Source organism: Myzus persicae, unplaced genomic scaffold, assembly GCF_001856785.1.
Source record: "Myzus persicae strain clone G006 unplaced genomic scaffold, MPER_G0061.0, whole genome shotgun sequence".
Taxonomy (NCBI): domain Eukaryota; kingdom Metazoa; phylum Arthropoda; class Insecta; order Hemiptera; family Aphididae; genus Myzus; species Myzus persicae.
The window spans coordinates 221,706-248,370 of NW_019101416.1; the positions used below are offsets into that span (position 1 = coordinate 221,706).

Genomic DNA, 26,665 nt, shown 5'->3' on the forward strand with positions numbered 1-26,665 from the left:
ACAGTTAAGTATTTTTCTTTTTGTACAAAATCGAAGACTACATAAAACAATTCATATATTTGTAGATGTCAGGCATGAATTAAGTGAAAAATAAATGGTTGACATTATTTAAAAAATTACCTTTTTATTTCAATATTTATAAATTAGATATATTGTTTTACATCAGTTGGTCTTGACAATAGATAAAACATGTAACTTACAGGTTTTATTTGGAACAGTTTTGCTAAGACTAAGTACACAAATTGCATAACATTCTTGAGTGTATTGTAGATGTACATAGTACATGTATGTGAAAATACAGGGTTATTACGAAGAATATTATTCATTATAAAGTTGTTAAGTTCAATAAATTTACTTTTATTCAGTAATAGAAATGAACTATAATAATAATATAAATTTAAAATAGCTTAGCAGTAGTGATAATAATAATAATAATAGAAATAATAATAATACAATTATGATATAGTTGGTTCGCCAGGTTTCCAATCAGCAGGACATAATGTTTCTGTTTCATCAGTGTATTGGAAAGCTTCTAAAAGTCTTAATATTTCACTGATATTCCGGCCTACAGGTAGATCATTAATTGTCACATGTCTTAAAATACCCCTCATGTCTATTATATAATGAGCTCTGAAAATAAATGTAACAGTATAATTTAAAGTCTTTATTATCAAAATAATAATGAAAAACCTTATGATAAATAAAATCACCTGAGAGAATGGCCAAGCTCTGATAAATAACATCCATAACTTTTACTAATGACATGTGTTGGATCAGATAGTAGTGGCATTTTAGGTATGGCAATGCCTCCATCAGAACGCAATGTACGAGACCATGCTTGGTGGGAAAGATATGAATCCACAGAACATGCTACTACTTCAGTATTTAGTGCTCTGAATTCAGATACTCTATCACTTAATGCAATCAGCTCACTTGGACAAATACGGGAACTATAAACAATTAAACAATTAAAATTACTATGTTAATTTTAGTGGAAATATAATATTAAAAAGTTAAAAATATAAAATAAGATGAGATGTATAAATTTAAAATATATATATTTGGATACAACTGTAGTAAATCGGTACATATAATTGATGTAGATCACATATAAGTGTAAACAATTTACTTTTGCCCAAAAGCGAAGCCGTGAGCTCAATAAATTTGAAGTACGGTATTAGTGTGGGCATATTAAGAACGAATAAACAACGCAACAGCTCTAAAATTGATCATTTAAATATTAAAAACTATTTGATTATAATTGAAGTGAATCTATAAATATACATATAGATCATGTTAAAATATAAACAATTTACTATTGCCCAAAAGCGAAGCCGTGAGCTCAATAAATTTGAAGTACGGTATTAGTGTGGGCATATTAAGAACGAATAAACAACGCAACAGCTCTAAAATTGATCATTTAAATATTAAAAACTATTTGATTATAATTGAAGTGAATCTATAAATATACATATAGATCATGTTAAAATATAAACAATTTACTATTGCCCAAAAGCGAAGCCGTGAGCTCAATAAATTTGAAGTACGGTATTAGTGTGGGCATTCCAAAAATACAAGTTAAGAAATTGATCATTTATAAATAAAAAACTATTTGATTATTACAGAAATGGTTCTATAAACATAAATATAGATCATGTTAAAGTATAAACAATTTAGTATGGCCCAATGCGAAGCCGTAAGCTCAATAAATTTCCAAGTACGGTATTAGTTAGGGCATAGTAAGAATACATTCCAAAAATACAAGTTATGAAATTGATCATTTATAAATTCAGTGGTTAAAAAAGGAAAATTTTTTAAGGGGAACTATTTCACCAAAAATTTAGGGTTTCCAAGTTCTTACCATATCTATAACCTAACTGTTTTTAAGAAGCCCATAATGGTTAAGCCTCCTATTCGCTATGTAAAAGAATAACAACACAGGGTTGGTTCTGCTGTACATAAATTTGCTATGTTGGAAGTAAGTTTGAAAGAGAAAACAAATAGCGAGCTGGCATCCTCTTAAGAATGATAATTGTATTCTTAACATACCAACTTATTATAACCAGTATTTTAATCTCTTATTTTTTACAAATTTGCTATAAATAACCAGTATTAACATAACATTTTATAATTTTTATTCATTGGGTTATTTATAAAATGAACACTCAATTCAAACTGACAACTAATTCATCCAAACATATTATTTTCCTTAAACTTTTGGCAAAATTATGAATACTGAATACACTAAATACACAGCGAATAACTCATCATATATATAATATTATTTCACCAACTTATTTAACTTAAAACTAAATAAATTGTAATATTGAATACAACTTACAAATCTTGAGGATAAAAAAATAGGACTAAATAACGTCCACTGTAGTCACTTAATTTTAACTCTGTCACATGACCATTAACAACAGCTGTGGCTTTCCAAAATGGAGCGGGTTTGGAAACTGAAATAAAAAATAACATAGTTTTGGCTCTTTAAATTTGTTTTAGTTTCTAATTTAACCTACCAATAGCTTTGCATTGAATTTCATCATGTTTTTGATCCATTTTTTCATAATTAGATGTGCTATGATAGTCATTTGATTGAAGACCCACTTCATAATCGTCATCATTGTCTATTGAATAAAAAATTATAATGTAATGATATTATGATTTGGCAAACAGATGTTTAAATAAAACAACCATTTATTAAAATCGGTCAGAGCTGCAATTTTTCGATGATATATACGATTATATGCATATACTATTTATATATATACATTATATATATATAAATTTAAAAAGAAATTTCTCTTAAAATTACTTCAAATATATTTATGCCACTTAAAAATATATGAATTAAACATGAATAATTTTATTTTATAGATTGTTTATAAGTTATAACAAATAGTTTATCAAGGTCACAAGTATTAACATAATAAATAATTGTTTTATAATATAAAAATAAATGTACACGGTAATAAAAGCTCTGACCAACTTTTTCAGGGCTTGTTGATTAAAACTGTCCTTCAAACATACGGTCTCAAACTAATCTTTGGATTTATTATTTGCCTAATATACAAAATATATTTGCTATAAAATACAACATTAAGCGCGTAAGCTCTGACCAATTATAAATAAATAGGTCAAAACACGTTTGTTCACAACTGAAGACCCAAAACTAACACTGATATAAAAAATTATAATTACTTAATAATAACAAAACAAAATCTAAATCGTTTTAATACAATGATTGATGATCTTCAATTGTTATTTTTAATTAATAGAAAATGTATGATAACAGAGTTTATAGCTTGAGGAATTTACTTCATAAAATTATTAATATATAACCATAATTATTAGATTATTAAATCATTATCAATTAAAATTTTAATTAAAAAAATTAAAAGCTATAAACTCAAGGAGACATACAAAAAATACCCAATATCCAAACCTTTAATGCTCAAAGATTTCATTTGTAACTCATCAGGCGAATCTTCATCGTCATCATCTGTCTTAGCTTTTGATTTGTTTCTAACAATTGGACCTTCGTAAACTGTGCCCCCAGTTTTCATCACATGTTTTTTAGCCTGTGAATGATTTCGTAAGACTGTGATATCAGCAACTAAACTTTTGTCACAAGCTTCACATCGAGCTTTATAGCAGCTCTTTGGTTCAGGCGACAACCAGCCTCTGAATTCCGACAATTTTTCCCAGTCTGTACGATACTTTTGTAAGCCTCGTTTTCGTTTCATCATATGAGCACGATTAGCGGCCGATTCTTGTTTTATTCGTAGCGGGGTCAAAACTTCTTCAATTGCTATGTCATCTTCATCAGCAGATTGTTTCTGTATTTCAGCATTATCTGATGATTTGATCTCAGATTCAACCAGGATGTCCTGCTTTCTGAGGAATTTAATTAATTTAATTTTACATGACAAGTACTGCTATAATGTACAACACACATGCACTAAAACATTATGTTAACACTTGGACCTTTGAACTTGAAAACCCTCTTTGGGAAGTTTTATTTAATTTAAACCTTTTAATTCAATAGCCTATTTAAAATTTTGTTTTTCACCCTAAATAAAATTTTAATTTATTATTGTTCAACATTAAAAGTACCAAAATAAAACGCTTTTTTTTTATAACAACTATTATTGCAGCTCTGACCTGGATACCTAAATTTTACCTTTATTTTTATGTACATGATGTTCAGTAACCACAGACACCAAATTACCAGTCTCGTCGATTACATTCACTTCTTTTTGTATGTATTGAGTATTTGAGCTAGAAGCTTGCGGACCTTCATTGTCATCATCATCTTCATTGGGTAATGATACCACTACATATTTGTCTCGTTGTGACTGTGCAGCCATTTCAGATGTAATTATTTCCTCAGTAGGATTTGTTTGATTCATATATAATGCTCTTGACCCAAGTGAAGATTTGTCTTCCTTATTAGTCACTACAGCTATGCCGTAAGTTCCTTTTTTGTCAGTCACCACGTTATACTCAATTGGTGGTACAGGATTGTCATCTGCATTAGGACAACGAGCCCGTACCATACGCACATGAGCTTTACTTACACCATGAACTCGTAAGGATTTTAAATCAGCTCGAAACATTCGTTCACATGCAATACACCAAGCTTTTGTTACATCTCCATCAATTGGCCGTAACCAAGCATGAAATTCTGGAAAACGTTGCCATTCGGTTCGAAACACTTGAGTAGGTGGTGTAAATGTAAGATGAGGTTGAGACATTTGACCTCGGTTGTTTGAGCCTGTTGTTAAAATTGTATATTCTTCGTGTTGTTGGTTGTTAGACATTGAAATAGCGTAGAATCAAACAATATTATTTTAATTTAAAAATGTATTTTGTTGTCTTTCTGCTTCAAATACCTTGAAATTCCCTAAGTGCTGCGGGTTACTGAATTTCATCTGCTGCAAAAAAATAATAACATATAAACTAATTATGTAGCCTAAGACTTTATATTTCCCATTACAAATTAACTGATCAAAAAATAATAACTGAATCAAATGAACATGTGACACCTTAATAAAAAATAACTTAAATCTATAACTTACTACAGTAAAAAATATTCTTAAATGTCAACATGTCTTATATTTACCAAGATAAAATAATTATACAAATGGACAAAGAAACCAGAAACTTATAAATACCTTCTAAGAAATATTTGACAATCGTTATAAAAACAAATCATTGTAGTCAAATTTTTAAATTCTGAGCAGAGCAGAAAGTATTGGATTTACTTTTTTTTTATACTTTTTATCAAAGAAAAATTCTTTGTTTGTCAACTTTGAAGATAGCAACTGATAGAATATCAAATCTAGTTGGTACTGTGAGAGTAAAATAAAAATATCTCTGTACAGTCTGATATTAACAACATTGCATTTGGGTTTTTTTAGTTGTAACTCAAAAACCAATAACTGTTGAGATTAAATTTTCACCAAATACTAGATACGAAATAAATTTCAAAATATTTAGGCTCTTTTTGTACTGATAATAGGTTTTTTTCTTTTGATTAATGAGTGTTACAATATCGCCTTTGGTGTAAAAAGCTTGAAAATGTAATACAAGGTTCCTCAACTGATTCATATACCAACTTAAGATCATCAAAAACAGTCACAATATTATTTTTAAGCGTTTAAAGTTCAAATTATACAAAATTTATCAAGAAAGCTTAAATTGATAAAATGTTTTTAAAGCTTAAGTTTGAAAATATAAAACGAGGTTCATCAAGAGGATTTCTAACTGAAACTCAGAAATCTAAAAAGTATAATTATTATTTAAGATGATTTAATTTCAAATTATAATGAAATTGGATAATTAAACCAAAAATAACAATTTGTTATTTTGTTGTTATCCAAAATATTGGCGGAACTTAAAATCTGAATGCATACAATGTAACCTTCCCTAACGGATGTTTTCTTGGGAAACTAACTACAAACTGGGTCCTCTGAATAGAGGACACCACCAAACAATAGACAACATTTTAGCGTCCGAGAGTACCTGGTATTTAGAGGTTTTACTGCATATGCAATGACATGTTCAAATTGTTTAAGTTAGTTATAAGCCATTGTCTATATTTAGTTTAAACCATATTACACAATATAATAAAATATATTACTTTAATAGCAATTAAAAATATATACTTAGTAATATAGGCTGACCACCTCCGCTCAGAATTGTTTTTCTTATACAATGAATTTATTATTGAATTTAAATTTAAAGCATCTTTTACAGAGACCTACACTCAACTGTTGGGGTTACCTATACTTTTTAGACTGAACTAAAACAGTTCAGTAAGCTTATGACACCAATATCAAATATTATTTCTCAAATGAGAACATTTAAACAATAAGAACACTAATATTATTATTCAGAAACAATTTAACTGTGATTAATCAGGTAAAGTAAAATTTTATCCCAAGTAATAACCTAAAAAAAAAAAGAAGACAAGCATTGAAAAAAAACATCATATCTTCAAAATATAAAACTAAACCAAAATAATAATTTTTATTTATAGAATGTTAAGTAGAAAATGTAATACATTAAACAAAATATATACAAATATTAAATTTCATCACACAATATAATATTGAACCATTCAGCCTTCAACCCATCTTTTTATACATTGTGCAGAATTTACTTGCTCAATATACTTATGATAGTTAAATTTAATTAAAAATAATCAAAATTGAAAGACACATTTTGTTTTATAGCCAGTGAAGTTAAAGGGTTCTGCCTCATCAGTTACACAAATGTATGGAAAGAGTGATATTCTAAGTGATATCATTACGCACGTTGAAGGACAGTTTAGAATACACAATTTCCTATCAATTATCGAGTAGGATACTCTACCTGAAATTATTGTATATGTCTCAATATCATCTTGTTCAGCAGGAGAACCATTGATTTTTTCCATGTTTCTTTCATGTTTACGTGTAGCTAAATGTTTTTCAAGCTCACTTTTTCCAGCAACCAATACACAATGACAAACCTTGCATACAGCTTTATCTGGCAGTTTATGAGGCATCAGCCAATCTTTGAACATGGTAAACTTCAACCAGTTTGGGTTGAACGACTTTTTGGTTAAACTCATTTTGCGGGACTCATCGTCTTCTGTACGCATACGCTTATATTTTGGTTCTTCGGTATACATAATTCTAAAATGGTTATTATAACCAAATGAGGAGAACGGGATTTTAATGTTGATAATTCAAAGAGGGTTTTTACAAGTTAAGAGAGTCTAGACTTGGTTTCTTAAAATATTATATTGGAAAAATCATATTGTTAATACGATAAGGAAATAAATTTATGAAAACACCTCTTGAGTAATGACATGTGTAGTTAAATAAATGATCTAGTTCCAATTTTTCAAAATACTTCTATACAACACAAACCTACAAATAACTATCATAAACCAGTACCTATGTATTTGGTATATAAATAACGATATTGTAATTTCATAACAACCAAGGCACCTACTTAATTTTAAAATAATATATTAAATCAAAAAATGTATCAAATTGAATTATTGTAGACATATAGATAGGTAATCAGTTTTAAAATAAAAAACAATAACTGGCATCTTAGTATCTTACCCTCGTTTATGGAAGTTTAGGGGTTTCTCAAATACATACTTATTAGAAAAACAAATTAAAATACTATAGTTGAACCAAAAACATTTTGTTAAGTTAGCACATTTCATACATATTATAAACTATAATACCCATACACATGGTATATATATTTGATAGGTAGGAACAGTATATCAGATAAAAAACTGTTTTTAGTGGTTTCTACAATAGGTATACACATATATTTAATTTTGATAAATGAAAAATCAAACTTACAAAATATATGTAGGTAGTTATTAATTGGTTACCAACAATTGCACACATACTAATAGATTTTTGCGGTTCACATGGACCATAACATAGGTAGTTTAGCCAAGTCAATTACAAGCACAATGAATGAATAAGTTATATTCAATTTGATAATGATTTCAATCATAAATAAATAGTTAAGCTATTACTCTCAACATTAAACATCAGTTCTTGAGTTTGAGTAAATTTGAAAAAGGCGAAAAAATAGTGAAAAATTAGAAAACCAGATAAAAAAATAAAAAAAATGTATACATTAACAAAATTACGATGAACAATTTCAAAAGTTTTCAAATCTACAATTATCAGAATTCGTGTGTATAGTGTCACGAAGCACGCACGTTGAACTTTTTGACATTCTTAACGCATTCCGAAACGGACGTTTAACCAACCGAACGGAGGTCATACTCGGGATGGACTCCCGACGGAGTTTTTGACAAGGATCTATCGTCAAGAGCGTTTTCGAAGACGCGGCAAGCACGCCGTTTTCCCGCTCAAGCGGACCGTAGATCGCGTTGGAAATGCAAATGAAAACCGTTTAACGAGCGTCGCGTCAATCATGGGCCCGCCAAACCGCCGTCGACTCGGCCGCGGTCACCGTTAAACGCACAAACGTTACAAACACACATACACACAAATATTTAAACACAATATCAAATAACGAAAAGAACATTTACCCAGAATCGTCTTCGTCGATTATTTCGACTTTGGTCGCAGACATCGCCGGCAATCGGCGAATCGAAAGCGTCCGGCTGTGATGCGTGCGGGACAACACGATTTTCAAGTCTTCACGGTGGCGTTCCTCGACGGTGTAGCGTCGATGGAGTGAGTCGTGAGTGTCCCTAGTCTGTTACACTATACCGTTCGTCGGTACGATAAAAACGGTGAATACCTCGAACGTTTTACTTGCACTGTAACGTGCAGTAGAGCCGGAAAAGGCTTACGAAAAAATGGCAGACACGATAAGTTACACACACAAACACACACGTTTATATATATTATAATATGTTGTAGTATAATATAATATTGTGCGTGTAGCGTGTTATTGTTTTTTTTTTCTCCTTAACGTCTAGTCGGTGCGCCGTACGCGTCTACGAGAAGCCGCCGACAGAGCGTGTTGCGCGCGACTGCGACGTTGCCGCTCCGTCGATGACGCGCTGGTTTATCACGGTTATCGGGCGGCTAGCAAGGACGCATTAAATTTCCCGGCAAGCAAAGCGGAGTACAAAATAATATTATGCAAAACGATGAAACATAATGTTATTGTTGTTGCAAGACGATAATAATTGTTTAAGTATTGGATTTATTGAATTTTTGTCGAAGAAATATGTTTGCGGGGCATAGATTTCGCTGTATTGCAGTCTGCGAGGCCGTTAGCCGGTCTTGGGCTCCGGCAGACTTTTTCGGCGCCTAGTCAGCCCAAAGACGTTGGATAAACGATCAATCGGTTGACGTGAGTGCGACAACGTCGCGTGTCGTGAAATGCCGAAATTTTAGGAGAGAGAAAAAATGCGGACGCCATTTTGCGTCGGACGTGTCGTGTTTTTGTGTCGATTCGATATGCTAAATGTCCGACAACCGGACAATTATTAGACCTTAGTGTTTCGTTAAAAATTTTGTACATTTTCATATATTATTGCACGTCTTTGACAACCGTTGTGTTTACTTTTTATAGTTTTTTTTTTATACTCATTTGATTTTATATTTTTATATATACAATATAATATAGAACACTACAAGATGAGAGGCAAATCTGATTTAGAGGAGGACGAACAAGGGTAAGTTTGATGGGCTAGCGTTGTCTCCACTTGTCCATAATTGTCATAATCATTTAACCTGAATATTGTTAGTTTTCGATTTACCGCCCACGCACTAAATCCATCTGTTACGTCGTTATGAGCATTTTGTTTTAGCAGTACTTAGTACCGGCCTATTGCTATACGGCCGCCGCCTCTTAAATTTAAAAACGCGTTTTCACAATTTTGTAATTTGGTTAAAACAGGTGCAGCGTCTTTTGATGATTCATGATTACCTACAATTATGAATTCTAAGACCTAAGCACATGACTGTAACATTGACTCACTTAACAGAGTAGTTGATTCTTCTGTTTTTATTGAAATTTCTTAGGTTATTATATTTATCTCGGGATGCATTAACAATTAACATTTATTTAGTCGAAAGTAAGCTAAATGGTCCCTTAAACATGATTCAGTGGATCATGATTAGTTTATTTAATTCATTAAAAAAAAAAATTAATTTCTAATGCAACTCGGCTTTTATATTCCTCTATTCTATACCTATCCTCACAAAAATTGTTTTATAGATTTTTATGTGTCTATTTAAAATATTTTATGCCACATATTTTTCTAACAAATTATTTGTTAGGTTATTAAAACATTTTATCATATAATTTTAACATAAGTTAATTGTATTAAATTTCATATAATTTTTATCATACCTGGTATTTAATAAATAATGACATTTAGTTATGTAGGTACGAGGTATCTTCCATGTTTTATATTCAAACATTTTATTTTGGTGCAGTCTATTAGCTTGCAGTTATTGAACAAACAATTTTAAAAGACTGCTGCAGTGCTACATTTTTAAATGTCTGTCGTATGGGTACAACATACTTCCTTTTGTTCTCATCAGAACAAAACTATTATAATTTTCTATTAATTATATTAAATTTCCTAGTATTGATGTAGGAAAGATTTTTAAGTGTTGTACCAATATAATTACAAAAATATATATATATATATATATATAAGCTAGTGCTCATTTACAAAAACTTACTAGTCTTTAATATTAAATTATATTTCAAATATCTATAATTCCGAAAACGTTTGAACATTTTAATTTATTAGTCTATATTTTGTAAGGAAAACAGTCCATGGCCTTTTCCGATTGTAATAATGATGCATCAAGAAGTTTAATCAAAGTTCTAAATACATTTTAACTAGTATAATTCCTTTTATATACTAATATAACCTAATTTAAAATGTTTCATTGTTGTGTAATCGACCCAATAATGCATGATAATCATAATCAAAAGGCGTAATCTGCTTTTTGTATGTATCAAACAATATTTTAGTTTTACTTGTAATATTAAAGTTAATTATCAAATTTTTTTCTGAAGGAACATGTTAGTCCAAAAATGTCATCTCTGTTTTTTAGACTTTACTTAAACTGTATCCTCAGAAACATGAAACTTAACTAGCCATCAATTTCTATGACATCATTGTTTTAAACTCGTGTACCTATTTGCACATATTACGGCAATATAATTTTTTTTTACGAAAAGAACCTTTTTCCAAGTTTTGATTGATCAACTTATATACTTAACATGTTCTCACGGGCAGCCATGTGATAATGTTTATCAATACACCAAACATATTTTTCTATGTCATTCCAAATTTGTATATGCTACTATATTTGGATAAATATTTAAAAATATATTTATCATATCAAAAAAATTGTAATGATTCCCGCTGCACAACTGCACTTTTTTATATTGTTGTAGTGCCATGGAAAGTTTCATAGTATAAAACCATATTAGTTTATGGTCTCTGGCGGTCTCATATAGTGTGATAGTAATGATACACTAGGACGCTGGTAGGCATTAAAGTATAGAAATTAAACATTGTATTAAAGCCGTCCACCTGCACATGGCAGTTAACGTGTTAATCCAAAGTTGTTACCTAAATAAGAGCTAATCAAATATATTATTGTTAATAATAACAAATTTTAAAACACCTAGAATTTTGTTTTTTTTAATTTACTTTGTAATTTATAAAATTAAACAGAATAAATAATTTTTATTGTGTCAGATTGATGATTCTGATTGTATTTTATGATGTTCAGAACTTAAAATTATATAATTTAAAACATTTAATTCAATTTAACAAAAATATTTATTTTTTAAAATTTGAGATACCTATATGTACCCTGCTAGTGAGAAAATGCTAGACGATCATTCATCTGAATGAAAAAATTTTGTTAAGTTTTAAATAATGAATTTTTAAGCAATTAAATCTCTTATGGTATTTGTGATATCAAAAAATAAAAATGATGTTGCACACTAAATGTTCTCTTGTTTACGATGTGAACATTTAGTTGCTAGGCTTGGACTACAGTTTGAGTGGTTTTATTTTGTGCAAAACTGTATTTGCTATGTTGTACGTTTGTTAAACGGAGACAAAATGCAGATGTGGTGTCCTCTTAATAATCTTATAAAATTAATTTATTATGGAAAAATATACAGTTCAATGAAATAGGTTTTGGTACCTGTTCAGTTATTTATTATCTAAATTAAAAAGTTAAATTTTTTTTATTCTATTTAGGTAGAATTGTTTCTACATATTTTTTTTCTTGTTTCTACACATTTTTGGAGAATTTATTATATGATTATAAATAATGTTCAACAATTTTAAAATACTTAAACAGAATAATAATCATCTTCTTTAAATACAGAATTCACGCTGACATGTAATAATAGACAATTATAAATAAATATTAGGCGATCATTTGTTTATCTTTTTATTAGGTATTGATTAATTTATGTGTAATAACAATATTTTTATTTATTTGATATTATGTTTGCAGAAAATTGTTTGTGGGTGGACTCAGCTGGGAAACTCAACAAGGTAAACTAACTAATATACTTTTAAAATAAAAAAATAGAAAACATTTTCACACACTCTTTTATTTTTGAGAAATATTGATCTAACATTTTGGTGATCAAAAAGTTTAAAATATGAACTTATACTTAAAAATTATATTCAAATATTCATGACTGAAAATTTAGCAAGCTTAGTTAAAAAAAATTTATATTTGATTTATATTTATGTTTCTTTAGAAAGTCTTCAAAGATATTTTAATCGATATGGTGAAGTGATTGATTGTGTTGTTATGAAAAATAGTGAAAGTGGACGGTCAAGAGGTTTTGGTTTTGTCACATTTGCTGATCCAAATAATGTAAATGTAGTGCTACAAAATGGACCACATGTTTTGGATGGCCGCACTGTAAGTGATAATATTGTCATAAGTTTTATTAATACAGTAGAAACCATTACGATGCAGTATATAACAATATTTCTGATAAAAAAAAGTCCTGGCCATGTACTTGGTTGGTTTTTTATCTCACTTGCAATATATTTTTGTCATCTGGGTATAATGATCTGATTCTTAAAGTGCCCTAAACACTGCTATAAGCAGATTCTAATGTAATTATTTGAAGGATTTTTTTTATTAAGAAAATATTTATTTTTACAGATCGACCCGAAACCGTGTAATCCTAGAACTTTGCAAAAGCCCAAGAGAAGTTCAAGTTATCCTAAAGTTTTTCTAGGTGGTTTGCCCTCTAATGTTACTGAAACTGATTTAAGAACTTTTTTTTCACGGTATGGAAAAGTGATGGAAGTTGTAATCATGTACGATCAAGAAAAGAAAAAATCAAGAGGTAATATTTAATATTTTTTTTTTTAATTTAATATTTAAAACAAAAATTGTTAGGTTTCTAAACAAACATAAAACAATTTAATAACAATTTCAATACTTGAATATGCAGAGTATACTTACTATATAATTGATTCATTCCTAAGTTATCTTATAGTATAATTATAATATGGTTTTATTTTCATAATAATTAGGTTTCAAAATAGATATAGGTAAATTAATTTTAGAATTTAAGTTTAAATTAGACCTTAATGAAACTTAAGATTTCTAGTTAAACATTTTTTTTTTTAAAGACATGTTATATTTATATACTTACTAATTTAGGTATGTTAAAAAGTAAACTTTTCTGAAATTTTATTTTTGTGTGATAAGGTTTGTTTTGTTTAATGGAATTTATTAACTAGAACATAAATCTACAGTTTATGAGACTTATGAATAAGTATTTGATTGTATTACTATTGAGTATACATAGTATACAAACATCTATTTACACTTTTGAACCAGCTATTTCATAGTTTTATGCAATGTATTCTCAATAGTTTTACTTATTGAAATAATTTTTTTTAATTTTCTTGGTTTTTTATATTATCCATCTGTTTTTGTTTCCTTAATAAAATGTACTTGTTCTACTATATTATTTATATTAAGATGTTAAAAATTTGATTATATCTTTTATGTTTGTTTATACACCTATTTATGTAACTTAATTTAAATTAGTATTATTATAACACTGCTACTAATTTCTAAATTTTGGTGATTTTCTACTATATTATATTTTATTAGTTTATTATTGGTATATTAGTTAATCTTTTTTTTAATAATAATTGATGTAAGGATTTATTCATATAAACTTTCAAGTATGTTATATTTGTATTATATTACTATTTTTCCGTACATAAAATTTAGGTACCTAAACATACAATTTTAAATTTAATATAAACAAAAAGATCTTGTATTGCTAACATTTTCTGCTTTTTGATTTTTCATAAGTAATTACATTATGATATCTTATCCAATAATATTTATTTTACCCATAATTCAATCATTTTAAACATAATATATAATAATGGTACTGATTATAATGCAATAAACTTCTCATCTAGATGGCGATTTGATTAAAAAAGACCATTGTCCTACAATCATAATATAGTATATTTTAATTCTAAAGAATCTGTTTTGAGCTGTTAATTTCAATATAACAATGAATTGATAATGAAATTTACAATCCTATCTTCTTAGATAGTTGAAATATCAATTAAAGCCATCAAAGTTGATAATATTTTTATTGTTACCTTAGATAATAGGTCAATCTATCTATTTATACAGTTTATAGCTCAGTAGTTTTCTGTATTTATTACGCTGTAATTTAATGTATACAGCATCTTTTGCGGTTACAATAATTTTGATAATTACTTTTAATTACATAATGTGTGTATTGTAGAAATGACTAAATAATAGCTTATTAGCAGTGTCGACATGGTGTTAAATTTTCACCATAACATAACCAATGGTGTTTTTAGGGTTTGGATTTTTGTCGTTTGAAGATGATGATGCTGTTGATAGATGTGTAGCCGAGCATTTTGTCAACCTTAGTGGCAAACAGGTATTATTATTTTAGTAAATACAATTGAATACTTAAATGTAAAGTTAGGTAACTTTGAATATTAAAAATGTGTTAACCTCAAATAGATTTGTTACATTTTTTGATTTGATACAAATTTCTGCTTTCAAGCTTTAATAGTAACTACAAGATAATTTTTAATTCAAAGTTACTTGTTTTACCTTGGTTTATCTATATATTAATAGTTTTCTTTTGACACTTTATTGTTTCAATTTATATATTACATTAATAATGATAAAATAAATTTCAACACTTTATCGTGTTAGACCCTTTCACTGCCACTATCGTACTATTATGTTATAATTGCATTATGCTTATGTTATCTTCTCACTATGTTGTACTAACAAGAGAAATTTTCTATTTTATTTAATACTGTCACATTCCAAAATGTCAAACAATGATAAAATTATTATAACATGTTCTAAAATATTTTTAATTTTGTTTTTTTTTAACTTATAATTTTCGTACATATATTAATAACTTTTATACAGTCTTCCTGTCTATGAAAAATTAAACAAAATTCCACTATGCATAAACAAAAATAGCCACAGTTGAACTATCTGAGTATAAAATGTATTAATATGATATCCTACCAAATTTTAATCAAAGAATGTTTTTGAATGAATGTTAATATCTCTTTGTAAAATATTGTCTGGCTCAAAAGTTAGTGGCCGTTAAACAATATATTTTGGGAAACAATTTTACTTTGTTTACTCTTCCTACAACTTAAATAAGGATATAAAAAATTAAACTTAACTACTAACTATATTGATCTCTGTGATTCAATTTTATTATTTCTGAAATGTAAATACTATAGCATATTGTATTATAAAAATTTGCAGCAGTGAAAAGGTTGACAAATGGATAAACTTTTATTTTTTCAACAAAATGTTATTATTTCTTTAATTTTTAATTAATTGAATGCATTTTTACTCAAATAATAAAGTAGATATTCTATAAAATAATTAATTTTTAGTGTGAATACATAAATTAAGCAGATATTTACTGTCATATTTTAAAGATATTTATCTTAATTATAATATATTGTTCTCCTAAGGATAATTTAAAATTATAACGTGTAATCATACTTTAAGAGATAATTTTAAGTTAATGTTTAAAAATATATATAAACAGTAATACAGTATAATAAATTACTATAGAATTAATCTGTTTGAATACGTATTATAGTAATAGTTATATATATTTACATTTATTCCTAAGTATTAATTAAAATTTCGTTATTTAATATGCTTTTATAATTCATGTGCTAATATATCAACAATTAATATCATCAAAACTAAAATATTTACTATTCATATTTAATATTGTTATGTTTCAGGTTGAAATTAAAAAAGCTGAACCAAGAGATTCCAATAAAATGAATGATGTAGGAGCCAATCAGTGGGGCATGAATCAAAATAATCATTTAGCAATGGGTGTAAGTTGTGTGACTTAAAATTCTAATTTATAAAAACATTAAAAGATATACACATAATTCCTAAACAGCTTTTCAGTGGACATGTTATTGTAAAAACTCATATACTTAGTCTTCTGTAATATTGTTTTGTTTACCATAAAATCTCATTTCAATGACTGATATTTTATTTTTATTGTTGATAAATGTGTTAAACAACAAGTTAACACCTAACTAATTCCTGGATTAAATGGCTATTGAGCTAGTATGTGTCTACTATAAAGCTAAATTATTTTAAGTCCTTATTAATGAGTTATGCTTTTAGGGAATGGGCATGGGAGGCCCTGGTGGACAAATGGGAGGTCCCATGGGTGGAATGGGGCCTATGGGTCCAGGAAATATGATGCAAGGCTACCAAGGAGGATGGAGTTCTACTCCTCAATCACAGTACCCCGGTTATGGCACTCCATCTGGTCCAGGTGGATTTCAGGGTTGGGGAGCTCCACCTGGACCGCAAGGTCAAGGAATGGCTCCTCCAACTTGGGGTTCAAACTATGCTCCACCTCAACAACCTGGATACGGTTCTTATGGTAAACACATTATTACTTAGTGTTAAATTTATTTTTTATATTTTTAATCCATAACAATATAGCACCTCAAGCACCTCCACAGTCAAGTTACGGAAATAACTGGAATTGGAATATACCCCAGAATGGACCTGCTGCAGCTACTGGACCTCCTGGACAAACTGGACCAGGACCTCAAAGTAAGCTATATCGTTAAATTTTTCAACGATTTTATTGTATTATTAAATTCTGACATAATCAGATGATATGTATTCTCGTTCTGCTGGAGCAGCACCAGCCACTGGACCTACTCCGCCTGGAACTGCCCCACAAAAAGCTGGTGATTATGCTGGCTATGGAAATTACACTGGCTATCAACAGGTATGATTTATTAAATAATTTATTAGGGTCTCTCAGTTCCTGAATTCATTTAATATGTATTATGTAATTATTATTATTTTTTTTTTATAATAGAGAATTTTTTTTTAAAATAGAGGACAATGTAAATTGTATGGTTACAAATCATTTATGCATTTAACATTATAATATAAAGAACCCAACATACCCATAATGATAACATAATATAATTATAATAATTAGGTACTCTATTATTAAAAAATTATTCAATTTTTTGAATTTTTTTTAAATTGAAATGTTTTTAATAATTTATTTAAACCGTTTAAATGTACTAGCTAAATTCAAAATTTTCATTTAATTATTAAATTATTTCGTGCTAAGTGTCAGTTGAAGAATTTATTTGTTGTCTCAAAACTAAATTCCTACATTGGATAATTAATTAAGCCATTTCTTAAAAGTTATTTTAATGTTCATTTGATACGTGCCTTGGTAAAAGTTAGTTGTAGTTAACATTTTTTCCCAAAGTTAAATTAATGAATCATTGAAAAACTTGAACTATTGTTGAATAACAATGAAATCATATTTTATTAACTTATTATAACACTTTAAGAAATTTAAAAAAAAACATGTATTGTAGTAATAAGACAAATGTGACAAATGCAATTAGAATTTAGATTGGACGTTCATTTATTTGAGTATTTATCTATAATTTTTATTTTTATCATAATTATATCATATTTATTGTACATGTTAATTGTTCAGAACTATTTTAATTTTTATCCATATATTAGGATTATATTTTGAAGTTGAGTACTTTAAAAATAAATGAAAATATAATTTCATGTATTATCAATATTATTGTGATTATAAATGTTTTTTTAAGTTATTATAAGGAAAATAGTTCTCCTAAGCAATATTTCTCTCCTATCATAATCATATATATTAAATCTAAGAATTATTTCTTTTGTGACATATAAAAGTTAAAAATTAAAAAATGGTAGACAATTCATATTTTCTTTAACAGTAAATCAACTTAAATAAAATATTTTTCTTTTAATTTAAATTGTTTTGGTTACGCTTATGTTGTTGAAATAATTATAAATTAAGTTCTTGTAATGAAATAATAAATTATCTATTGATTTTAACGTGTACTAATGTATTATGTTAGTATTCATACTTGGTTAAATATTTTTAATATTAATAATTGTTAATAATTTTAATTTTTTTATAATATGCATAATTTACATATAATTAATATTTTTACATAACTATTTTTGATGATTTTTACTCAAAATAATTTATTTTAAGATATTATATATCAACATAATTTTTTTTTTTTTTATTGTTAGATTTTATTAATAAGTAGATGGGTTGAACTTGATTTCATTATTTAAATTTTCTAAACAACTAAGTACTTTTTTTACTCTCCATGTTTAAGAACTAATTATGTATATTGAACATTTTTGAGGTATTATTTTATGCTTAATTTTTTATGAATCCCATAAATTACATATTAAATAAAATTACTAATTTACTATTTTCATTTCATATTATTAATTATATCAATAAATATAAATAAATTATTTAAACCATTTGTGTTAAGCTTTGCTACTTTATGTAAGTTAAGAGAAATTAATTAGATTTATTTCATTTTGAATTTTAATATTTACTCTCTTGTGCATTAATTAATAAAATTATGTTATAAATATGAAGGCCGTACAATTTACACTAGTTCTAATTTAATTAAGCTTATTCTGCCTTTTGAAATTATGCTTATAACAGATAGTATGATATTGAAATTAAATTATAATTTACTTATTGTTCTGTGAATTAAAAATGTTTTAATTTCTTTCCTATTGACTGTGTCTATTTAATATCAAATACTATTTACACACAACTCATTTATTGAAAAGAATTACAAATTGTATTAATTTTCTTACATCAAAAAATTATAATTTTAAAGGCAGATAATCATTAATTTAATTTAAGTTCGTTATCATTTTATTTATTATTATTATTAATAATTATAATCATTGTTTTTTTTTTATTATTATTAGTAATCAATAATAATGGTAGTTAGTTGTAGTAATAATAGTAAATGTAGTGATAGTGGTATTATTAGATACATAGTTTTACATTTTGTTATGGGATAATATTGGAGTAAATTATATTTTTAGGATTCGACCAGCTATGGTGCAGGCCAAACTTATAGAGGGGCGGACGGCACAGCCGCTGGCCTCGGGTCTGGCGGTGGGTATGGTAAGCCATTTGACTTTAAAGAATGGCCCACTTCATGACTGATTGAATTCAATTAACACTTCTCTCAATATTCACTGGTTTGGGTAACACAATTATTATAATAACGAAACAATTAAAAATAATATAACTTATAAAAAAAAAGAAAAATTTAGGAATATTATAGTATCGATTAATATTTGTAATTCTTACGTATATAATAGAATTATATATTAAATATCTATATTAATACAATCTATTTATAATTACTACATAATACTATTTAACTTATACTCGAATAACAAATGGAACTTAGCGTAATAATTATTATTTCCCTAGATTCTAATGGTTTTTTTTTTATTATTATTATATATTTAATTTAGCCTGTTTTTTTTTCTTTTAGACATATGACAATTGTTATCATAGTTTGTTTATTTTTTTCTTTGGTCTTAAGTAAAAAAAAAAGTAACGGCACCATGTTTTTTTAAGGTGAAACCAAAAGTGAGACTAGGCAGTACATCTAAAATATTTCGAATATAATTATTTTATAACTTAGTGTGAAGGGAATCGGGTTAAGGAATATAAATAATATTAACAAAATTCGGGTAAATTTCAAGCTCTTAGGTTTATAAAATTACTTTTAAAAATCACATTGTAATAGATAGCTAAAGAACCACTGGACTGATTAATTGGTAAAAAAATTTTAATGTACATACAGGCTTAAGGAAGATTCTCGAATCGTTTAAAAAATAAGTGTTGTTTTCATTTTTAAGTAGAAGTTGAATTATTTAATGAATAAGTCAAGGTTACTTTAAATATCTTGTCCCGACTATTTGTCATTTTTTTTTTTTAATATATATATATTTATATATAATATATAACAGAAGCTCGTCCTAGTAAGTTACTGGTTTTTTTATAAAGTCACTATTTTTAAAATTTAATAATAAACTTAAGATTACACAATTAGTGGATAAACTTTAAAGTAATATTATCTGTATTTACTTATAGGATGACATTTTCTTAGTAATAATAATTTTTATTTTTTGAGAACATTACTCTCAAAAAATGATTTTTACCAAAACTATATTTTTAAAGAATTAACGACTTAAATGTGATGAGTTATAAGCATATTTTTTGTACAAAATAAGTCTAGGTTTACAGTTGTTATGGTCTTAAATAAGAATTTGTTTTAATTATTGAATTTTTTTTTATCAAGACATTTTATATATTCGACGGATAGGACACGATTGAGAACTTTTTTAACCTGTGACAAAAGCTATGAAATATTTATATAGATATTTATTTATATATTTCTCGTTTTATTTATTATTTATGAATGTTTAATTATTTTGTGAAAAAAAAACAAATTTGAGCTTTATTATTAATACTTTAGCCTGTAACAATTTTTATTTTGAGAAAAAAATCCTATTATTTATTGTCAGTTAGTGTTTTTTCAATGATGTAGAAGGTCGCTTTTGGCGTGATTTAAAACAAAATAATAATATAATAATAATAATAATAATTGTTTAAATATTAAAAAAAAAACAATACAAACAATATTGAGTGTCCATTTTTAATTAATTCCCCTCCTATTTTTTTGGGCGACATTGCGAGTTGTAAGTAAATGTGTTTTCCCATACTTATTTAAACAGGAAATAAAAATAATTTTTTATTGTATCCATCAACAATTTTTAGTAAAGAATGTCATTCAGTTATGAAAGTCGGCCATTTTTTAAATATATATATACATAATTTTTCTTACTTGCAGTGTTGCCTATTCTTTTCTATCTATTTAATGTTCTATTTTTTCAAAAGAAAAAATTGAAATTAAAAATTAGGTTTTTAAATTGTCAACTTTCTATAATTTAGTGGCCCCAGTAGTGACGCCTGTCGTTTCCGCCGGGGTACCGGCGGCGACTTACAATAACGCCCCAGGACCAACCAGAGCGAATAATTATAATTCAAACCAAGCACAACCATACCATCCTTACAGGCGCAACTGAACGTATTATTATTTGACTGGATCATCACTGGTGACATATGTTCACTTATGCTCCTCGTACTATTTCTAATCATTCTTATTCTTATTAATAATAAACTACTATTATAAGCTATAAAATACACATTGTGATTGTGTTTATTTATAAGAAAGAAGCTGATTATTACATTTAATCAACATTTAAGTATTTATCTACCTGTTGGTTATTATGTAATAATATTATAAATAGAGAATACTTTGTCATTTTAATTTTTTTTTTATGAATTTTATCGTGATTATGTCCAAGCATATTTGTATATAAAATTGATTTTTTTGTTAAAACCTATTAATAGGTTATTTTGGTCAAGAACTAAATATAAATGAAAGTTACTCAATAGTAACCCCACTAAATTATTTAGTATATATTAAAATTAAATTCTTCAAAATCACAATATTGTCAATTTATTTTTTTTTATTGTAAATATTAGTTTTACTTAAAGTAGGTATTTTCAGTGAACTAAAAATGAATTGATAATAATTATTCTCTATAAATTATTTTATAATCCTAAAGTCAGTTATTGCCATGTATTTTTATTTATATCGTCTGTTGCGTGAATTTATTTTACTGGTAAGTATTTTTAAATGTATTTAAATAAAATTAAGTTTTAGATACTGAACCCAACTAGAAAGTTCTTAGTTGTAAAAAAATAAAAATAAATTTTGGAAAATCCCTTTATATTAGTATAAGTGTTCCATAATTGCATGTTTTCAAGTTAATTCAATTGAATATTATATTTGAAATTACAATTCCATTACAATAAATATACATAAAAATAAATTTCCAAGTATCCATTATTTATGTATTTATTTTTTAAATTGTCAAGAATTTAAGGTGCATTAGCGGGTAGTTACATTTATTTTTGCATCAAATACAATAATCTTGGTGGATAAAACAGAATTTATTCTGTTATATTATTTTTATTTGGTAGACAAGCGTAAAATTAAACTATTGTAGATTGTTGTGTAATATATTTTATCTTTTTACACCAATATTCAAATATTACCTACCCTATGGCAGTGTTTAGAATTATCTAGATACATTTTTATTTATATTTTCACCTAGATAATTTTTAAAAATCATCTTTATAGTCTGAAAATGTTATTTACTATACTGTCTGTATTTTTCTTCTTTGAATCAATATAACTAAATGATACAGTGCAGTACTTAATTTCTGTGTCATAAATTGTAGATTATTTATGATAACATACTATTAGGTTTAAAGTAATATCCAATGACATTTTGATAAGTTTGAATAACCACTTATCAGTTAGTGTTCCTCGCATTGAAAACTAGTGATTGGAATTATCAAATTATTATGATTAAGGATAAAATAACTTTTTCAGAATTGTTGCAGGTGAAATACTTGAATGATCATGCAACATCTGTTCCATAATAAAGTGTGTTTTCTAAAGCTGGGCAACTAACTACCATAGGAGTAGACTTCACCCCAAAAAATTTGATTGTATTAGTTTTTTAAACACTAACATAAATATTGAATTTAATTATACAGTAAATTTGTTGAAAAGTTAAATTTAATATGCTAATTTTTTCATCATTGAAATATCGCTATTTATGTATTTTCATCCAATTGTTTTATTTCATTAATTTTATTTTAATAATATATCTGTAACTACTATTATTTATTATTTCGATTATTCTCATCACTATTTAAAACAAGACATTTATAAAAATGATCTATTTCTGTGGTCAAACCTTGGTTTACGTTCACAATCTTCGTATCGTGTATTCCAAAATATTATTTTTACACTATAAATAATTTGATGTAGATTCACACTTCATACCAAAATGCAATACCAAGGATATGAATATTATACCCGATGATAACATTTTTATATTTTATTTTAGTGTTCATCACAAATTAAATTATACTGAAAACCCAATGACCTATTTTTCTTGGACCCAAACTGACTTACCAGAACAGCTGTTATTACATTTATTTCAACTTTTTCAAAATAATTTTACATAAAATCTGTAAAAATTTAATTCTCTTGGAGCAGTAGTACACTTTAGGAGATCCTTATCATGTATCGTTCTGTATCCAGTACATGTTTTAATTTGTTGTGTTCACTTTTCTGCACATAACATTAACTGTCATGGTTAATAGATAGTTACAGATGTCAGATATCTATAAACCTTGCACATATATTGAAATATAATGGACTGGAAACGACATGGTCGGGAGACGGCCACCAAAAGGTTCCTCACACAGGGGCCCGAATGTTAACAGTGCTACCGGTAGTTTTATTTGGCATCATATTTTGTAATTTTTACCTTATGACTTAGTCTATGTTTTATACAGATGGCGTTGTAAACTCTCGGTCCCCATTGCGACCCCCCGCACCAGCCCCTTGTACATACATTCGTGACCTCTGATGAGCAGCTCGTTCCAGTCCATTTTATTATAGTTCTGTGATAAGGTATATCTCAGTCCGTGACCTTGCATAACTGTACCCCATAGACCTAAAAAGAAAATGGTTTAAATAAGACTATGCTGCAACCACACTGCGAAAAGTTGAATAATATATTTTTAGCGGCGGGCACAAAAGATTAGAACTGCCGGTGCCATCGATGACGTTCGCGCCCCGTTATATATCAAGTAGGTAATATGTCGGCGAGGATAAGTAATTAGTCGTCATACCCGAAGCCGATTGAGCCGAACAACCAGGTACCTATACCGTAATGGAACTGGTAGTGTAAATAGGGGTTCATAAGCATAACTCTCCGTGTTGTGTAGAACTGTAGACTTTAATGTATTCAACTTGCAGGTAAAGTGTGACTAACATTTTATTACCTGTCTATTAAATATATGGAATATAGTACACGACGAGGTGTGAATCCACCTTTAAACCCCTCCGTCACTCGGTAGCGCCGTAGTGTTCAAAATATTCTATGACGTCTAACATCAAGGAACCCCATCATCCCCCTTTTTTTAATGTAATCATTATTTTTAAGTTCTAACATAAATACTGTATCCCTGCAATACCCTTCAGTCCCACCAACTAAAAAAGCTAATATGACATGTAACCATATTGGCTTAAAATTTGAGCTGTGGTCAATTTTTGGTATACTCTGTTGCAACTTTGTTATTACATGATACCAAAAAAGTAACGTCCAATCAGAAATCTTCGTCTATTGACACAACTTGGCAGTTACAATAAGTATGGTCACTGTGTACAGTACAAAAGTCTCAAAAATTAACGGCAAGGATAAAGACCAAAAAGTCTGTTGAATGTATTTTATGTGTATCATAGTTGTGCTATTTACTTTATGAGGATGTTCAAAATGAATAAAAAAAACATTTTTCCAGCATTTCAAGTATCTTCGGTTAATTTGTTTTCAGTATTTGGTCGTGCAATTTCATGCTAATAGCGTACTAAATATTGGCACAGGAATTAGTTGTAATATGTTTGGTTGGGCAGGGGAAATGCGAGGATATTTTTAGATTTTACGCTTTATCTAAAAGCCTCCAATTGCATGCAATATATTTGCATAAAAACATTTTCATTCCCTTAATGGTGGGGGGGGGGGCTAGAGAAACGTACGTCGAACTTAAGAAAAATTGTCCATCTTTCGATATAGGATAAATAATAGTTGATAATAGTCTTTATATTACACCAAAAGTAATAGCTGGTTCCTGGAATATTTATGTTGGCCATGCCTATCCCTTATCAGGATGGCCCTGAACCTGTTAATGCAATATAATATTATAATCGTTAAGGTTATTTTAACTTAAAAGTAGCGGCGCATCCGAGTTAGGTCCCGAATACTAGGGACTTTTTTTTTTTTTTTCGTTTGAACCGACAGCAGAGGAGGATCTGTGTGAACACTACTACTCCTGAATACTAGGGACTAATCGCAGGTAGTGCACTAGTTGGGTCCCGGATTTTAAAAAGTGCTATACTAGTTGGGTCCCGGAATTTTCAAGGTGCTATACTAGTTGGGTCCCGAATTTTTAAAGGTACTATACTAGTCGGGTTCCGAATTATTATAGGTATTCCACTAGTTACTGAATATTTTTCTGTAAGTACTACACTATACTAACATTTTCATTCCCATTTTAACAGACTGTCTATGATCTATTTAGACCACAGGTATGGTTAAAAATGTTTTTTACAATTTTTTTTAAATATTAAAGTATAAGTAATTGATAGTTAGTAAAAATATTATACAATAATATTAATATGACTATTGGGATATTCGTAGTAAAAAAAGACGTAAGTGATTTTCGAGCATTCGTCTTATAATTTCAGTGTTAGCGGTAATATCTGATAATTTTTGACATATCTTATAATAAACTATCTGGAACAGCGATAAATGCCGGTTAAACCTCGACGAGTTGGTTAGGTTAAAAAAAAACATTTTTTACCATACCTGTGATCTAAATAGATCATAGACAGTCTATTAAAATGGGAATGAAAATGTTAGTATAGTGTAGTACTTACCAACAAATATTCAAGAACTAGTGATGTAGATAAAATAATTCAGGACCCAACTAGTGTAGTAACTATAAAAATCCGGGACCGAACTAGTGTAGTACCTAAAATAATTCGGGACCCAACTAGTGTAGCAATTATAAATTCGGGACCCAACTCGGATGCAGCCAAAAGTAGGTAACTACGACAATTGTAAAAGTTTGGTATCTTTTATATTATATTAATGTAAGACTTATAGAAACAAGCCCTTTTTTTGTTACGCCCTTTTAAAATGAATCAATCGGGCACATGTGAATTCCCCTAAAAACATTGAGCTACCTACTATCGTATTACACTTAGGTACTTTAATTTTCCTTAACATAGTTTGCTAGGTACCTACCTCATTACACTTATCGTGGATCTAGAAAAGTCGTGTAGCTGGAGCTTAATTAGGAGGGGACTATTCAAATGTTATATTATTTTATTAACTTTATAGGCTATAACTGCGATTTAAACATATCCAATATAAAGTTCTAAGGGGGTATTCACCCATATCAGCCCCCCTAGGTGTAGTCTATAATGAAAAGGTTCTAAATCGTTTATTTAAAATTGAACAACTTGAAACTTGAATAAAAT

At 27.9% G+C, this 26,665-nt stretch overlaps 2 protein-coding genes across 6 annotated transcripts; one reads left to right on the top strand and one right to left on the bottom strand.

The window, feature by feature from the left end:
• Nucleotides 1-98: 98 nt before the first annotated feature.
• Nucleotides 99-8,954, bottom strand: LOC111029009 (peroxiredoxin-4-like). 4 transcript variants are annotated; one of them, XM_022307825.1, is made up of 6 exons: nt 8,585-8,954; nt 3,449-3,900; nt 2,523-2,630; nt 2,342-2,459; nt 711-950; nt 99-630 (listed from the first exon to the last, which is right to left on the bottom strand). In XM_022307825.1, the coding sequence occupies exons 1-6, from the start codon at nt 8,626-8,628 to the stop codon at nt 456-458; spliced, it is 1,137 nt and encodes a 378-aa protein (XP_022163517.1). In that variant the 5' UTR covers nt 8,629-8,954; the 3' UTR covers nt 99-455. The 4 variants fall into 4 exon arrangements, with proteins under 4 accessions (XP_022163517.1, XP_022163516.1, XP_022163515.1 ...); XM_022307824.1 differs by lacking the exon at nt 3,449-3,900 and adding an exon at nt 4,187-4,937 and having other exon boundaries at nt 8,585-8,953; XM_022307823.1 differs by lacking the exon at nt 3,449-3,900 and adding an exon at nt 4,187-4,940 and having other exon boundaries at nt 8,585-8,953.
• A 469-nt stretch (nt 8,955-9,423) lies between these two features.
• LOC111029008 (heterogeneous nuclear ribonucleoprotein 27C-like) lies at nt 9,424-21,987 on the top strand. 2 transcript variants are annotated; one of them, XM_022307821.1, is made up of 11 exons: nt 9,424-9,685; nt 12,513-12,553; nt 12,766-12,932; nt 13,182-13,368; nt 14,885-14,967; nt 16,325-16,423; nt 16,725-16,989; nt 17,052-17,165; nt 17,228-17,346; nt 19,500-19,581; nt 21,427-21,987. In XM_022307821.1, exons 1-11 carry the CDS (start codon nt 9,648-9,650, stop codon nt 21,558-21,560), a joined length of 1,329 nt encoding a protein of 442 aa, XP_022163513.1. In that variant the 5' UTR covers nt 9,424-9,647; the 3' UTR covers nt 21,561-21,987. The 2 variants fall into 2 exon arrangements, with proteins under 2 accessions (XP_022163513.1, XP_022163514.1); XM_022307822.1 differs by having other exon boundaries at nt 17,258-17,346.
• The last annotated feature ends 4,678 nt before the right edge of the window (nt 21,988-26,665 follow it).